Source organism: Temnothorax longispinosus, chromosome 12 (assembly GCF_030848805.1).
Source record: "Temnothorax longispinosus isolate EJ_2023e chromosome 12, Tlon_JGU_v1, whole genome shotgun sequence".
NCBI lineage: Eukaryota > Metazoa > Arthropoda > Insecta > Hymenoptera > Formicidae > Temnothorax > Temnothorax longispinosus.
This window is the reverse complement of record NC_092369.1, coordinates 12408708-12426861: the sequence shown is the minus strand read 5'-3', so window position 1 is coordinate 12426861 and position 18154 is coordinate 12408708. Positions and strand designations below refer to the sequence as shown.

The window sequence follows — 18154 nt, the reverse complement described above, 5'->3', positions numbered from 1 at the left end:
ATGGCATGGCACTTCCGCCACTTCCGATCCAATCCTACGGGAGATCGAATTTGCGGCAACGGTCGCACCGTGGGTATTTGACAGAGTTGCGCGCGCTGATGCAACGTTTTCTCCGATTTAATGGGCGAGAACAGAGCGAGAGTTCAGTAGGCGACGCGCGCTCCCTGCCACCGTGTGTTCCCGTATATATCCCGGGCGCCAGCATCCCTCGCGCATGGACCCGTACGCGCTCGATAACGCAGGTGAGTGTACGGATCATCAGGGTCGGATTTATATATGTATGTATAATATATAAATTGAAGCTTTGCGACTCACACAGTTGCGAGGAGTTGTCCCATTTTCCCAAGGGGCACGTCCCACTTTCCGAAATTATTCTCGGGCATTTATCTGAAATGCGTTCTCCCAGATTTCCGCTAGATGAACGAATAGATGAATGAAGAGTTAGATAAGTTTTTCTTCGTTTTTCTAGATTTCTCTTATGCTTATTTACAATGAACAAACAATGAATCAGAAGTGATAATCACTTCGTTAATTATACTGCCTTCTTAAAAAATTTATGAAATTTCCAGTTGCTATTTCATTGAGATTTATTAACAATGTTTATTCAAGAAACATGAGCCGTTCGCGGAACCCTCAGCAAATGATAGAACGTTTTGAAGATATTTATAAATCGTTTATTTTCGACTTTTAACCGCTTTCAATTTAGTTGGTAGAATTTCAAGATTACGGCTTAGAGCTGCAGTACAGTTTAATCTCGCTGATGCCGACGACGTTATGCACGTGTGGAATTTTGGGAATTCATAGGCGCGGGAGCGTTAGTGTCTTGCTAATTTCGCATAAAAGTAATTGATATATGATTCGCGTTAAATATTTCATTAATTATATTAAATCGAATCATCGCTCTCTAAATTTCATAGAGTAGTTTCGCCACTAATATATTAGAGTGATTGCGATAGTCACTTCAAAAGAGAGAGTTGTCACTCTAATTTGAGTAAATGCAGACACTCATAAGGTGGGAGTGAATTTTTCAAATTTTTAGAGCGGCTAGCTCTATCGGAGTGATATGATCTCACTCTAAAGCTATAGTAAATAATGATTTTTTTACTCAAAATTTTAGAGTGACATCATTCACTCCTATGGACACTGATTTACTGCACTCGAAAAGAGTGTTCTTTTACTGAAATAGAGTGCGATTTTACTTCAACTTATAGAGCGCAATTTACTCTTTCTTGGCGAATCATTCGAAGTTCACAGGTTCAATTTTCACGTTTCGTTACACTTGCATTTCACTCGTTTTGAGTGATATTTTGCTGTTCGACTTTTAGAGAGTGCGTTGAAAGGGAGATATGCGAGCAGCGTTGTGCAGGTGGTTGCTCGGTAGTTATTTTCTAATCGTCGGACAACCAAGAAGACAATTGTTGTCAACCGTTGCGTCGTAGCTTGCGTATAAGTTATAAGTCATAACGCCATAGGACGTATTCTTCCTCAAATAGCGAGCGCATTTGCAAAATGCACCGGTGAGTCTCGTGAAGCGCGAAAACTCGACGTGACATTGAGGATCAGAAACTTCGTGAAGCGTGTTATGTGTTGCGTTAGTAATTGCTTAGCCGTGATGCGCGGTACATTTTAGCACGGGATTTAAGAAATAAATATATTTTGTTTAGTTATTATTATTTTTATTATTTTATGATCTAGTTGATTTTTAATTTATTAATAAACAATTAAAGATGAACCAACTGAAATCAGAATTAATTCGCGTTTTATTTTAATACAATTTAATCTTCGATAACTCGACAAGCTGTATGTCGTTTACATAATAGATATCGTCTTATCTAACAATAAATGATGTTGAAAATATTTAAATAAAATACAAATAATGAGAAAATTTAAAACTGTCATACAAAATAAGTTTTATAATAAAATACAAAATATATAATACGTTATGATAAATTATCGTTGAAAATATCAGTTAAGAAATAAACTAAATAAAGATCACATGGTCCTTTATAACAACTGAAGTGTCCAGCGAGAACTTTACGAAATTTTCCATAGAGAGAGAGAGAGAGAGAGAGAGAGAGAGAGAGAGAGAGAAAGATAGGATCTTTTCCTATCATCGTTAATTCTATGGCAAAAAAAAATTCGCGGATAACCGACGTGACCATTTTTCAAACTTTATGATTGGAAAAGCGTTGGGCCAGGCGACAAAGTTTTTCCATTAGCTAGGAAGAGAGGAGTGAGTCGGCGGTTTCATCAGGGCCGAGAATCTCCCGCGTCCTCCCGGAAGATTCTGTCTGAATTGCATCCTCGCCATTAGGATCATAGCGTGCTCTAAAGCGCCTCGCGTCCTTCCCGTTATCTAGCATACTCTCAAACTTTCTTCGGCTAGTTCATCTCGCCGAAAGTAGCGAGATAAGTCGGATGTCAACAAATTTATTTCCTCGTTGATTCTCTCTCTCTCTCTCTCTCTCTCTCTCTCTCTCTGATTATTTCAGCGTCTCACAAGAAGGATTTTACAGCGGAAACAGGGTGTTGCTTGAACTTTCAATCACGTCTACCACGGAAATTGCCTACTCATAAAATTAAAATCTTCTTGATCACCAAACATTTACATGTAGGAAAACCACAATGATAATTCTGTCATATAAATAATGGAAGGGTTTTACATAAGAAAGCAATTATTGCGAGTAAGTTTATTTTTCTGTAAAAGTGCTTGTATTTGAATATTTTTACTAACTACGTGATCGTCCTGCGATTTAATAATTTTATTTCCTAAATTTCGAAGGCATCCATTGAATGTTTCCTATATACGTGTACAGTTTTATAAAAAATTGAAGTCACTGCAGTATTATGGCGAACTATTACAATGTAAATAGCGCTGCTATATAAATCTAATCAACGGAATATATTGATAATTTTATAATAAAATAGAAACTGCTTTCATACATAATTTCTATGTATCAAAAATATTGTCCTTTGTCGCATATATACATATATTTTGTTATTAAAATTTTAGAATACTTAAAATTTTTTTTTTATACAGATGGATAATTAAATATAATATTGTTCATATAAATTTCTTTCTCATATATGTATATTTTTCCGTATAAACTCTAGTAGTATGTTCTATAAGTAGAAATAAGAGAGAAATGTTATATAAACCTAGGCCCTAAAATGCTTTATTAGAAGTTATAGCAAAAATACGAAATATATAAGAAACAACCCAAACAGTCTTAACCCTCAAACACTCACTTTCTGGGCCACCCATTATAGCTCAGGAAAATTAGACAAAAAAATAACAAATTTGCGGAAAAATTTGCACTTAGCTGAATTTTTGCATAGACCTTTATTTCGTTGTTATAAACAATATGTGAAAAGTCCCCCCATCAATGTGACCCCTGCTAAAAATTTTACAGAGGGTCAAAGGTAAAAAAAAAAAACAGTTTTTTGCGAATATCTCTGTATTCATTAGTTCTACGGCAAAAATAGTTATTATAAAATTTGTAGCTTATAAAATTCTCTATAAAAAACATTCCATAAGTTTTTTTCGTAGGATCAATCGTTTTCATGTCCTGTGGCTTACAAAGTTTCAACTTTCATGCATTTCAGAGATAATGCACTGTTTTCCACACCACCTCGGAGATACAGTGCTAGGCGCGTTTTTTGTAATGTGGTGTCTCCAATAGGCCTAATTCACTGTTTTTCTAAAAGAAATAAAACAATTAAGTACTTCTTCTTCAATTTCCTTCGTTGGGTGGATATTCATAACTTCTTCAATTTTCATGGCTTCCACCAAGAAATCTACAGGATGTACATCTTCGTAGCTGTCGGCATAGCATTCTTCGATTGCATCAGGTGCTGTGTTGAGGCAAAACTGGCAACGGGAATGTCCACACCACACACTGCTGAACATTTTAAACCAATTTTCCTGCAGCCACAGTTGAATCCACAACTTTTCGAGCAGTTGCAAAAAATGGAGTTTCACAAAGTGTCCGGTGCAGATGGTAGCAAAGATGGAATCGATTCTGAAATATCATTCCTCCTTATCCATCCTCAGTTTTCAGGATTGAGATTGTTCCTCGAGCCATGTTTGCACTTGATAGTACACCCGATACAAATGCTGTTGAGCAACACTATAGATGTTGGTGGAAGAGTATATAATTTCACTGCCTTAGTAAGCAGCGTTGATTAACAAAACAATAATATCTGAATATGTCTATTGATTCCTCATTATGTGAAGCGTCATACATCGCCAAAAGGAAGCGTACTCCATTAGTAAAAATTAATTGTGGCGAATATACTTTTATTTTAAAAATCTGCAGAATTTCTCAAATCGTCACGTTTTTTAAATATTTTTAAAGCTTTCGATTTATCTCTGTTAAACAGAGCAGATATGGTAAAAGTAAAGACCATATTTTGTTTTTGCACGTAATCACTGGCTGCGACACGACATTCGCTCTATGCAAAAATTCAGCGGGGTACGAATTTTTCCGCAGATAAATCCTAATTTTCCATGGTTAATCCAACATCGTTGGTAGCTGTCGCTTTTCGTCCCGGGGAAGAGACCGCGTTAGCATTAGAACGGATTAACCGGGCACCGTTATAGTAGAGTGAGGTCAAGAAAGCTGATTAGTAAACTATCGCTTTAAGAGATACTCATTAAAGTTGAATTATTCGATTCAATCTTAAAATAAAAATAAAACTCTTTATTAAAGTCAAATCCCATTGCACGTTAATACAGTCGACTGTTAAATCAGCTATCTAAAAATATATTGTTCAAGTTATAAATTATTATAAGTAAGATATCAATAATTTGACTGCGATTGTGAAAGTGTTTTATACTCGATCCTTCCCTTTGCTCGTTAAAAATAATTAATGATTAGAAAACTAGGTTAGCGTAACCTAGTTTTCTTTTTTTTTATCTCGGGATCTAATGCACCAATTTTAAAGTCATTTTTTTTTTAATCGATACACCAAACATTAAAGAAAAAGAATATATAGATGAAAATGACATAAAACTTCTGGTATTCGAGATACTTTGAAAAAAAAGAAGAGAGAGAACTAAAAAAAGATCCAAACACTGAGAAAAAAATTTATTAATCTCAAAAAATATTTAGTCCAATACGAGCAACTAAACATGTTAGTTAACTAAACATGTTAGTTAACTAAACATTAGTTGTTTCAACAATTATTAAGTTGCACTAAAAAAGGTATAATGCATTCATGCGCTTTTAAAATTTTTAAATCAAGAATTAATTAATTTAACTAATGTTTAGTTAAACTATATAAAATATTTAGTTGCTCGTATTGGACTAAATATTTTTTGGGATTATTTTTTATTGAAAAAACCGGTTGTTTAAATTAAATCACAATTTTCTTTTAAAAAGAGATACGAGGGTTTAATTATATATGAATGGAAAGGTAATGAGTTGGTTTAAGAAAAAAAATACGTCATAATGATTTGTTTCAAAAAGTATATTTAATCGATGAGGTGAAGTTAGGTGATTTTTGTACTTTTATTAAAGTATATGATTAAACAAATGTTCTGTGCATAAAAAGTCACATCCTCCGTTAAAAATAATAAGATAAATTTTTTTGTTTTTCCATTTTATTGTCGGTTATTAGATCGCGCGGATCTTGATCTTCGGGGATCTCGTAATATTTTAGAAAACTTTTAATCTGGACTCTCAAATCTGATCGAAGAGTTATAATCGTAGAGCGCCTTGATGAGCGCCAAACTGAGATCTAGTGTATGAAATCAATGCGCTTTATTTTCACGTTATTCTCATATAAAGTGTACAAAATCAAGAAATTTACATTTGCTGGATCTAACATGCCGTAAAAATTCTTGAGACGAACCGACGCCGCGACGCCTTGCTATTTAAACGTTATCACAGCACTGGATGAACGTAATCATATATATGTTTCAACACATTCTATAGCTACGCAGCGTCGAGCACTCAGCACACTATAAAAGCTGCTATACCGGGGGATTTGTAGTGGGGATGTGTAAGTTCCCCCCCCCCTGGTCTCAACCCCTTACTCCTCACCATTTAGAAATGCTGGCGCGTGTTCCGAACGAATTGGGTTACCGTAACCCACATGTGTGTTTGAGGGTTAAAGACATTAGGACGTCTTATATCCCGATTTTGGACATAGTGCTGTCTGGAAATTTTACTTAAATTTGCATTTTAAAATGCCACCAGTCCATGTAAATACAAGCTATACATCGATGTAAACTTATCACTTTAAGAATTTGAATCCGTCAAGCATAATTGTAAATAAACATTGGTAAAGACTGTGTGATGCGGGATTCTTATATAGGAAATCGACTGCGTTGATATTCTTTAACATCAGAAGCCTTTGCATTTCCTGCACACAAACCTGTATAGAAAATAATAAATATTGTGTATTCTTTGTTTGTGAAAACTCGCAGCATTTTGCGACAATATTTTACAACCCAGATAACACAATGTCCAAAATCGGGACATAAGACGTTTTAAAGACGTCATTAAGACATCATATTATAAAACATCTTAACTACGACGTCATTAAGACGTCATTAAGACATTATGTTATCTGGGAAGGTATATATTGCTCGTTATTAGTATTTATACAAGTTTTCATGATCATTTTCAATTAATTCAAATCGTAAACACGAATAGAAGAAACGGATAAGATAACAGCGTGTTACATATCTATGTCAAGACCATTAATTATTACTTCTTCAATATAAAATTTTAACCTTTATTGCTATAACTTTCTAATAAAGCATTTTGGGATCTATGTTTATATAACATTTATTTCTTATTTCTGCTAATAGAACGTACTATAATAGTAAAGTTTGTTACGGAAAAACCTGGGACACCCTGTATGTGTATATATACATATATGCAATTTTAAGAAATAATTCTCTCTCGCTTTATTTGTACATGATATATAAATTATTTCTAAATGTTTTCTTTTTAATAGTAAATTGTGCGTATTATTAGCTGATATATTTAGTTAGACTAATTAAAAAAAGTATTTGTAATTTCTAATATCAGTATCATCTACGCAGTACGATATGTCCGCATGATGTCAAGACCAAGGTATGTCCGTTTTTATCTCAGCGAATTATAGCTATAAATACTAATTGAAGGCACTTCCTAAGACAATACGGTCGTTTATATATCATTCAATTTCTCCTTTTCGTCTTTTTCGTGTATCTTGTTCATCGTGACGTCGCGATCGCTCGTGGCGGTTTTTGCGCCGCCGCCCATGCAGGTGGTGAAGCAAGTGTCGCCCTTGCCGAAGTTCTCGCCGTCCTCGATGGACTCCGGCATCGGTTGATTCAGCGTTTCCGGCAGGTAGAGCGCCAGGAAGCCTGCCACCAGAGCGACGAGGCCGAAGAACCCGGCTGGCATTCGCGGGTCCAGCGAGTCCAGCAGGAAGATCATAGGCGTGAGAGCGCCGCTGAGACGCGCGCACATGGAGCCGATACCGAGCGCCGTGTTCCTCACCACCGTGGGAAACAGCTCGGCCGTGTAGTTGTACACTATGGCAAACGAGCCAGCAATGCAACCCTTGCCCAGGAGCACTATCGTGACCTTGGCCACGGCCGCCAGTTCGTCGGTGGCGCCGGTGATGATGGCGGCGCATATACAGCACAACCCGCCTATCATCAAGAACGCGCTGACCAGACATCGCCTACCGGTGCGGTCCATGGTAAATATTATCAAAATGTATACCGGAAACTCCAGCACGCCGCTGAGGAACAACATGATAAACGGATTGCCGACGAGATTGCCCATGTTGAGCGCCAGTCCATAATAAGCGATCGAGTTGGCGAACCAGTTGAGGCAGATATTCAGACTTTTTTTGCGGAGATTCGGTGTCCTGAAGAGATCCAGCGCGCCGTGCGACTTGTCCTCTTTGGTCTCCTGCTGCACCTTCGATTTGCTGATTAACTTGGCGGCGTCCACGTGGACGTTGCTGCCGTTCACCTTTAAACCCCTCTGTACGATGATAATCGCTTCGGCGGCGCGATTGTGCGCCCACAGCCACCTGGGCGACTCGTCCATCCACCACCAGTGGCCGAGTAGGACCGCGCTGTGCATACCGTATACAATCTGCAGCCACATGCGGTCCTTGAGCACGGCGCCCCACACAGCCACCAGCATAAAACCTGCGGCAAAGGCCAATTGAAACAATATGCCGCACACGGTCCTCCTGGACGGACCCACCAATTCCATCGTCAGCACGAATCCGGTGATGTACGCGCCGGCGGAGCCAAAGATACCGTACAGGAAACGGATCGCTAGGAAAATATAGTAGTTGTTGATCAAGGCGACTAATACTCCGAGTGTCAACTGTGCCACGGCGGAGACGTAGAATATAATTTTCCTGCCGTACTTGTCTGCCATACTGCCGAGGGTAACCGCGCCCACGAATACGCCGAACATGTACGAGGATTGCGCCGCGGCACCCATCCAACGTTGCGAGCAAACGAAGTTCCACTCCATGCCGCGCGAGGATTGAAAGTGCGTCGTGTCGTAGGTCCACGAGTCGCATTCCCGGGTAACGTTTTCGCGGTCCAAATAGTGACAGCTATCGAGACGGCGTGGAAGATGTTCTAGCACGTCTGAGGAATCGTTCCAGTTGTGAACGGTGTAGTTGAACAACTCCTTGGTCAGGACGGACGACACATTCGCTTTCGGGATGTCACAGTGATGCGTCGGCACCGCCGCGACTGTCAGTAGAGACAGCATGTGCACACCGGCCGTAAGGGCGGCGAGTAAGTGAAGGCAGTACTGCCGGAACTGATATTTGCCGAATTCACCCAGGTGGGACATGAGCTCCTCGAGATCTTTGTCCACGCTCGCCATCTCGGCCGCTCGTTGAGTTCGCAGTCAGGAAATTTATCTGAGTACCTTGACGGGTATCGTGGTTATTTAAATCGTTGGTCGTCCTCGTGTTAGGCGCTGCATACGATTACGCTGAAAGGACATTTGCAGATGTAAATTATTCAGCGTACTAATCGCGAATATAAAAGATTGCGGATTTACATTTTATACATACATATGCATGTATATACGTACATAGATAAAATTTCTCGTCAAGAATTATTACAATATTTATAAAGATAATTTATATTTGATAAATAAATAAAATAAAGCTTCTGTTATTAAATAAAATGACAATCTTGCTTAAAAATACTTAAAAAACATTAACACATAGAGAGAGAGAGAGAGAGAGAGAGAGAGAGAGAGAGAGAGAGAGGGAGAGAGAGAGATATAGGGTGCTTTCCAGTAAGAGACACATAAGACACAATGTAATATTGTGTTCAACACGGAATATTCCAAGTTTCAACAGTGACACAGTGTTACACAGCTCGACACAGTAAAAATCTAATTTCAGCGTGTAGGTAAATCAGGTTAGTGTTACCATTTCAAAAAATTGTTAACATTTAGTAGCCATGCTTATTCTTAAATATGAGCTACTACAATACAAAAATTAAAAAATATTTTTATTAAAAGTACAATTTACCTTATATAATTTAATTAGAGGTTACAAGACGCTGACAGAAGTAAAAATTATGAAAAAGTTGGGGAGTTGCAAAAAGTATGTTAATAGGAGTATACATTTTTTGTTATTTGCTATTAAGTACATTTAACAATATCTTAGTGTACAAAAATTATATTTTATAGTGAATATTATTATCACTGTGTTTTTTAGAATAGAATATTTAAAATTGTAACCACGAGAACGTTATTCGAACAACTTTAAATATTTACTATAATTATTTGCATCAGTTCACGGAAACTTTTCGCAGATTTTAATAAATAACTGTTATTTATTTATTTATTTATTTCACGAGCACGAATTTTTTAGTAAAGAGATTAAATTTAACTTTATATATCTTTTCATTTTGCAAAATATATATTTTTTTAATCCACTCCATGAAAACCGATAATTATAATCCTAATGAATAAAAAAATTTATTATACTGATTTCAGATCACTTCTGTTGAGACTAGGATGGTTACTGTTGAAGTATGATTCTTTTGCAGAACAGAATTGAAATGGACAAAATGATCCTAATATGTATCATAAAATCTAGAATTGTTTTATACAAAAATATATTTTTAAATGTAGATAACATACAAAGCAAGTAGACATATGTCACAAAAAGTTCATACTTCTATTAATTTATAACTTTTTACAACTTCCTAAATTTTTCCTAATATTTACTCTTGTCAGAGTACTGTAACCTGTTAAATTGTTGAGATTTATCACAAAAACCGTTACTCCTTGAGAGACTTATAGGCCCGCGCAATAGAGCACATTTTACGAATAAGAAAAAATATTAAATATTAGGAATCGGAATTAGACATAATAATTAATTAAACATAATGCGTAATAGAAAAGAATAAAATATAACATATTCCTACATTTTTATATCCAAATATTTAATATTTATTACAGGAATATTTCTACATTTATATATCCTAATATTTAATATATATACTCTTATTCCTAATTTGTGTTCTATTGTGCACAGGGTCTTATAATTTAACAATTTAAAATCATAAGTTTATTATAGATGCGGTAAATACTCGTAAAAATAAGAATGGAAAACTATAATGCACTCTAGTGTTACACTCTAAGAAACTAAACTGCGTTCTAACAACTATTTTACACGGTGTAGCACAGTGTAACACACAGCGTGTCCTTGCTGGAGAGCACCCATATATGTATAGAAAAAATAATTTCTATCGAACTATGTCAGAGATAAAATGATAGTTTAAGGGCCCGGACACACACTTCTGCACAACGCATAATCCGTAAGCATAAGAAAATTGATTGGTCCATACACATATGCATAAGGAAATAGACCAATCAGTTTTCTTATGCTTACGTATTATGCGTTATGCAAAAGTGTGTGCTCCCCGCTTAACTCTTAACATTTAAGTTGGGGATGTCTCGTAGCTCAGTGTGAGTGCTGTTACGTGCCATAACTCTAGATTTTTCATATTTACAAATTCCGTTTCTAAATTCTCAAGATAATTTTTAACACTACATATTTGTCTAGGCCTTTACCCTTACGTAACTTACTTCAAATCCCTTTTTCAATATCTTCTGATCACAGCTATAAATTAATCCTATACTAACAGACCTTTTCGTCATATACTAAACTTTATTTTATTGTTCTTTAATCAGCCGCTTCAATCGTTACTTCCGACATTAGAACGCTTTATTGGTTAGGACTTATCGATGAAAAATCGTATAAAATAAGATCCCTGTTGAACTCGAGTTAGTTCTTGTCTAGTTCTTGTCCATGCCCTGATAACCGCCAACGATAGAAAACGATAAAAAATTTTTTATTGTTTTTAATATGGTTAGTGAATCGTTTATTTACGATACTCTATCAGAAATTCACGTTACTAAATACTTGATGGGATCCTGTCGTAAACAGAAAACGAACCGATTAGCTGCTGTACAGAAAATGATAAGTTGTATGTCGGAAAATTCTGATAAAAAACGATAGATGTGTTGGTTCGGTTAAGTCATATAAATATCGATGAGATGTCTATCATTTTATTCTTGTATATCCGTATTAATGCATACGGTAAAATTATTACCATAAATAACAATATACCATATATACTATATCGTGTATATACGATTGATTCAAACGGGCAATAATTGTACATATAGAAAACGATTCATAACTATAAAATTTGTATAGTTATTTCCTTATTCGGATCTAAAACGATAGAAACTGATTCAATTCAATTAATGTTTTATTTGTCTTCTAAATATGGAACGATAGAACCGATAAGATACGATTAAAAATGATACAAATATAGCCGTTTTTAATCGTTTTCTATCGGAGATAGTTACCAAGGCAGTCTTGTCTAGTACTTGTCCTGCCGAGTTCTGCTCAGTCAATCGTCAAATCCAGTCTCAACGATTACATCTTCGATTCACTATTTACCTGTGTCTGAATAAAGTCTTTAGTGGACAATTGCCATCAATCATTTTAACATTCAACATTACGTGGTTTCTCGCTTGTAACAGTGTTAAAAAAAATGTTGGTAATTAATGTTACTACAGCATCTCCTTAAGGGAAAACAAAAATAATTTGAAGAGATTACATGAAGGATCTCCCGATTAAGGGGTAGATATTGATTAATTGTAGAGTGCATATTTGCATCTTTTTTCAATGTTTCTGTATTGTCATGTGAAATGGGTTCTTTGCAAGTTTTTTCCCCATGCTTCTCATTCTGGAGTTAAATCGTTTTTTCAATACACTTATGTTATGTAATTAGTGTAATTAAATCAGATGTTATATATGCAAGTTATGGGTTGAGTTCCTAGGTACTGTAGTTTGCTAGTTAATAGGATAAAAAAAAACCTTTAAGCATTAAGATCGTATATATTGATTTTTTAATTAAATTATATTTCTACAAATTGTGCTAAATAAAAATTAAGACATTCAAATTTATCATCGAAAATATATAACGTTATAATTCAATAAATTTTCAAACATTGATTAAATATAAACAGCTTTCGTAGTTCGCCAGTGATAAATAAATATATTTCAGTTTCTCGACTTAACTGGCAAAGTTTCGTACATCAAATTTCGCACGACGTATGATTAATTTATTTAAGTCTTGTATTCTTGTAATTTGTTACTTCCCCCCCCCCCTGAAATTGCGTTACGTTATTACAGTCGCTTGATAAGGGCCCAAACCAAGGGCCGAAACGTCGTGCAAAATTTGATGTACGAAACTTTGCCAGTTAAGTCGAGAAACTGAAATATATTGATTAAATAATTAATAAATATTCTCATTTTTGTTAAAATTTTTTAGGTAATGTAATTAATAGATTATTACATTATTCTTTTTAAATATTTTTCAAAAATATTACATTATTTTCGAACAAAATTTTAATTACATATTGATTATTATATGTTGCATATTGGTTTAGTCAAGTCAATAATTAAGTTCGATCAAAACCGAAATCGAAACTTTCATAAAAATCTTTTTATTAATTTTTCTGATAATTATAAATTTTATTTGTGTTAGAGGCATCGAGTTTTTTTTATCTTGAAGTATGCAGTTATTACGCAGAAAACACGATGCTATATTTTAACAACCTTAGATTATTAATTGGAAATAATTTTGTTAATTCAATATGCCATACTCTTGTTTAATAAAAATAAGTATTCGTTTCATTAATACTCTGAATCAAGAGACGGTATATAGTGTCTCGTGCCAAGTGTTATATGCGCAACGAGACACAGACCGTGTATTTATACGTGAAACTACTTGAGAGATTCTTACTCTAGATTATCGGATCTCAATAACGGTTGAACCGACTAAATTCTGAGTAGGCTCAATCGATAGCTTGAATTCGAATTATAAATAAAACTGTTTATTTTTCATTTAGGTATCCTACGAGCGGAGATATTGTGATGCAAAGTTGAAATGTAAATTTTTCTGTTTTCTTGCGCCAAGTTTTTTTACATAAAATATTTTTTAAATTTTGATTAAGTTAAAAAAATGCAACAGCTTCTTTCCAAAAATTTATTCCTACTTGGTGTCATTTTCTGATATTATATTTTTTGTAGGTAGACAGGCGCGTATACTTGACGCCTTTTTTGTGCCTTTTTTTTAAAAAGTAAATTTTTATAAATTAAATTATCAGGATTATTTTTAATTAGATCTAATGCTGTTATATTATAATATATAATATAGATATTATACGTTATATTATAATAAATTATTCTTTTCTGTAGAAAACAGATTTTTTAATTACGATAATTATTTTGCGTACAATGCTAAAAAATCTAGTTTGTCTATGTCGGTAATGCAATCTTTTTTCATATTACGTTGCAAATTATATTTGACCTTTTTACGTGACGCATTTTGCAGCAAAATGCTGATGCCTATACTATTATTATACTTTGATCTAATTGCTTAATCGATTAAATAACTTGAAAATTAGTATATCAAAATTCTTTCTTTATACAATAGAAATTAAATTTTTCGGTAATTTTACGGTAATGTAATACATCATGATGTATATATCATTAAAGTACCTATAAAAAAATAGAAATAGAAATATGTAGATTTGTCGTAATAATATTGACGCGCGATATGTGAAATTCTATATTGTGATAAATTGGGATCTAATTAACTGCCATTAAAAGTTAGAAATTGGTTTACCGAACACAAATCAGACATAAAGCTTTTAACACAAAGCTTATTGTTGATATTAAAAGGTACCTTTCGTCTATAATTATGCAGCGCACAACGAGTAGCATCCACTCGATCACAACCAGGATATCACAAAAAATGACAAGTGGATGGCTCGTGTGTTGATGATCGATAAATCTGCCGGTCACATTGATCCCGATCGCGAAACGTGGGAGAGCGGCTGCGCGAACCACCGGTGCCTAATGCCTTCGGCGAGCTGAGAAGAACGACTGGTTTTCCGTTCTCCAACTTGAATCCAGGAGATTGGACAATTCCTCCAAGTAGACTTTATAGTACTTAACGAAATTTGCGGCTGCTCTTGCACGCGACACAGTCACTCGCGATCGTCACTCGCGCTCAACCTCTTCCGCGTGATGGATTATTCCTTTTAGTCCAGTAAATTCCACTCTGCGAGATGCAGCGGGCGTCCGGGAAAAAGAGTTTCGCGCAAGGCGATTGCGTTATCAATAACCGACGACCATAGTTGAGAGCTTATAAATAGTTGTTGCCTGCAAATTATTAAAACAACACACATGACCTTACGCAGTAATGTATTTACTGTGATTACTAGCAGTAGTTCCATGTGGAATTTCTTAATAGAATAAATAATCTTTCTGCTGTTATTTTTTATTAAATTAAATAGTCTTCTTATTGCATTTCTTGTGCACACTGTGGTTTTCAAAGTAGAGATTAGAAAGGATAAAAAGTCATAAAAAGGGAAATACCATAGTATTATTCATGTTCGTCTATTAAATCTATTTTATCCTAAAGAATCATTGATTGCATAAATTAAATGTAAATGAAATGAATAAAAAATAATATTTTATAATAATTACACTTTTTCCTTCTTTGAAAGATGTAGATTATAGTTTATAATATGTGGAGCGAAAATATATGATTATATAATAAATATATTTATGATGATATATTTTACAAAATTATTAAAATGATTAGTTATTACATTTTAAGTAGCTCTCTTTTAGGGTCCAGATTCAATTCCAATTCAATTTTGATTATCAGATGATAATTTTTACACAATTATTTAGGTAATATTATTATCTAATCAATCCGATTGCGAAAGTGTAGAGTTTCGATCTGTTTTCGCCCTAATTATTGATAGTATCTTTGATTTTTTTATATATCATATTTTTAAAATAATATTTCAAGTAATAAGCTATTGAAAAAACACTTGTGGTTTAACTTGTGAAGTAAACCAGATTTCTTATCAGTCACATGTTACTGTATCACTGTACTGATTACGCTTGCAAACTCTCGGCACTGTAGTTTTGAGAGCGTGTTACGGATGGTACTGATCGATGATAGCAGTTATTTTCGATACTCAAATAATAGCACGTATATGCGCGACCATCGAAGCATGACGATATCGCATATTATCACAGTATTTCTTTATGTATACAGATCTGTCGCGGAATATTGCTGACATTTTACTTTGATAAACGCTCACTTTTTGCGTCGAGGTGCCAATCTTCGTGGTATCGAAGTTTATAGAATAAAGAAGAGAAAGGAATCAACTTTTTGCGATATTATGAAATTACTTCGCCATTTAGAGAGAAAACAGAACGTTGAATACCGAATGAGAAGCTGTCGATTTCGGGATTATGTTTTTGTGAAAATATCATGAGATAAAAGCACGCAATTACTAGAAATTGATAATTTATTAAAATTATTGTTTAATTATCAATTATTTTTATTGTAATACGCTAAGCAATATAAAAAGATTTTATGAAATCAGTTAATCTCATAACATTGTTAATTGGCATCAGCTTCATACTAAATTATAAATTGCTTTAAGTCTACAAAAAATTATAAAGATTCGTCGCCTACGGAATATTTCAGCGTGACTTTGTCGACTTCAAGAATACAGTTGCTACGGTCTCTACCTACGCCGTGTGAGGCTCATTTTGTCATTGTGTCGCGTATTTTCGCGGCAGCAAATGTCGCGACACAAATAAATGCGACAGCTTTATACGCCGCGATATCTTCACGTTGAAAACTAATCGCACTGTCATTATCATAAATCCATCACATCATTCCTAGATTTTGATACCGCTGGTAATCGCACGGCGTCCGCGATAACGCGGGTCTTAAAAAGTTTCACGTTTGAATATTTTTTGCGCAATTGAATATTTTATCCTAACGTGCACGTTTTTTTTATCTTAAATCGTTAATTGATAGAATAATTGAGACCAATGTCGAAGAGATTCTCGATAGAATCAATTTATAATTTTAAAACAACTTTGTATAATTTTAAAACAACAATTTTGGTACCACTGTCACTATCCAGCATCACTATGCTGATTCTTCTCGAACTTCTTGCGACACATTGACTCGCGGCGGAATTAGCGGATGGCTATATTCTTTCAGAGACGAAGCTGATAACTGTGTCAATGAACGCAGAAGTGGAAATGGGGTACGCCGAACTCCACAGTGCGTGATTGATTGACATTAAATAAATTATTGTTTGGTTGATTAACCGCTGTTAGATGATGATAATATGCTCACACACGTACCAACACAGCTTTACCGCCGGCCAACTTTAAACGATATGTTTGCCACACGTTAAGTAATGCCCAACAGCTTTAATGCTACTTTGAATTTCTGGAGCGTCATTGGTCCAAATTCTTCTTCAATTAAGCGTGTACTTAAGCGTGTGCCTTGCGTCCTTGACATTACATAGCCAGCCTATAGTGAGGCGATAATTGCCTGATCGTCGCGGGACGTGCGAGAAATTGCGGCTGCTCGGTCTCGTGAAAGACGACAAGTAGATAGATTATTCATAATTAGTCGATGTTTCAAGTTGCCAAAGCTCACTTTGTACGTCGAAAGATCGATTGGCAATAGCGCGTATTCACTTGCGATTTGTCTGTGGGTCGATCTGTCGCATCTAACGAAATTTGACGTATACGGAAACGTAATGACTGCGATCGATTTTGCGACTGATTCTCGACTGGCAGATCTGCAGGAGTTTCCTTTTCTTGTTTTCAAACCGCTGATTGATTAATAATTTATGGTAAAACTAAGTCGTTATCGCTTTAACGAGTTTTTGCGAATACATTAAAATAGTTAGCCTTGCTTTTAAATGCAATTGCGGTGTTCCTCGCGCGTGTAGACGCAAGCGCTTGAATAATCGTCGATAAAAGAGAAAGTTATTGCCAGGGCTTGAATCGTTTTTATCCACGAGAAGCGAGGACAGAATTTCGAGATAATTTGTGCAAGCGATACGACGACAAACACGCCCCGTGTGTACGACCGACAATGTCGATTGAGTGACCAATATATATTGTTTTGTCATTTCGTTCAGCAGAATCGAGTTTCAAGATAATATCGCGTGACTAACTCGACATTTTTCTAATTCAATCCAGTTCGGGTTAAAAGTTTTAGATGCTAATTGCAGATACGATTTGAATGTCACGCTCATATTTATCGCAATATAGATAACTCGTGTAATATCGATTATGCTAATTCGTAAGCTATTACAATCAATGAAAAAAAAAATTATGTAATATCGACAATTTTATAATCATCATCATCAACATCAGAATATATCAATTCTTTGATGTTTGAGATGAGTTGTACTCGTTGTCAGAGATGTTAAAAAATAAAAGCATTCTTGCATTTGTAAAACACAAAGGTCATTGTATGACCAACGATAGCATTTATTATAAAAAAATTAAAAAAGTATGAAATAATACTTTTAAGAATTCCTTTCAGTGTTTTGGAGTCAGCGTCAAATTAATAATTACTAAATAAATTTAGCGCCGACTCCAAAAAATTGAAAGGAATTCTTAACCCTGTAATGCCCGCATTTTGATTTCGCTGTCATAAAATTCTGAAACTCATATATTTGGCTTATTTTATTATTTGAAGGTAAAAAAAAAACCGGTAGAAAAA

General features: G+C 34.9%; 2 protein-coding genes across 3 annotated transcripts in view; one reads left to right on the top strand and one right to left on the bottom strand.

Moving 5' to 3' along the window:
- The first annotated feature begins 118 nt into the window (after positions 1 to 118).
- Positions 119 to 18154, top strand: part of Superdeath (Suppressor of ER stress-induced death) — a 42969-nt gene continuing 24933 nt past the window's right edge. Inside the window, exon 1 of the mRNA XM_071794579.1 lies at positions 119 to 242. The gene's annotated coding sequence lies outside the window, so the exon portion shown is untranslated. The remainder of the gene's footprint in view (positions 243 to 18154) is intronic.
- Positions 2683 to 17199, bottom strand: LOC139822665 (organic cation transporter protein). Of its 2 annotated transcripts, XM_071794589.1 has the most exons (4): positions 16774 to 17199; positions 14273 to 14751; positions 11883 to 11982; positions 2683 to 8975 (listed from the first exon to the last, which is right to left on the bottom strand). In XM_071794589.1, the coding sequence occupies exon 4, from the start codon at positions 8862 to 8864 to the stop codon at positions 7164 to 7166; it is 1701 nt and encodes a 566-aa protein (XP_071650690.1). In that variant the 5' UTR covers positions 8865 to 8975; positions 11883 to 11982; positions 14273 to 14751; positions 16774 to 17199; the 3' UTR covers positions 2683 to 7163. The 2 variants fall into 2 exon arrangements, with proteins under 2 accessions (XP_071650690.1, XP_071650689.1); XM_071794588.1 differs by lacking the exon at positions 11883 to 11982 and having other exon boundaries at positions 16774 to 17198.

Bases quoted from the DNA above. Each gene is read 5' to 3' on its own strand.
- LOC139822665 (XM_071794589.1), bottom strand. From the start codon at position 8,864: ATGGCGAGCGTGGACAAAGATCTCGAGGAGCTCATGTCCCACCTGGGT.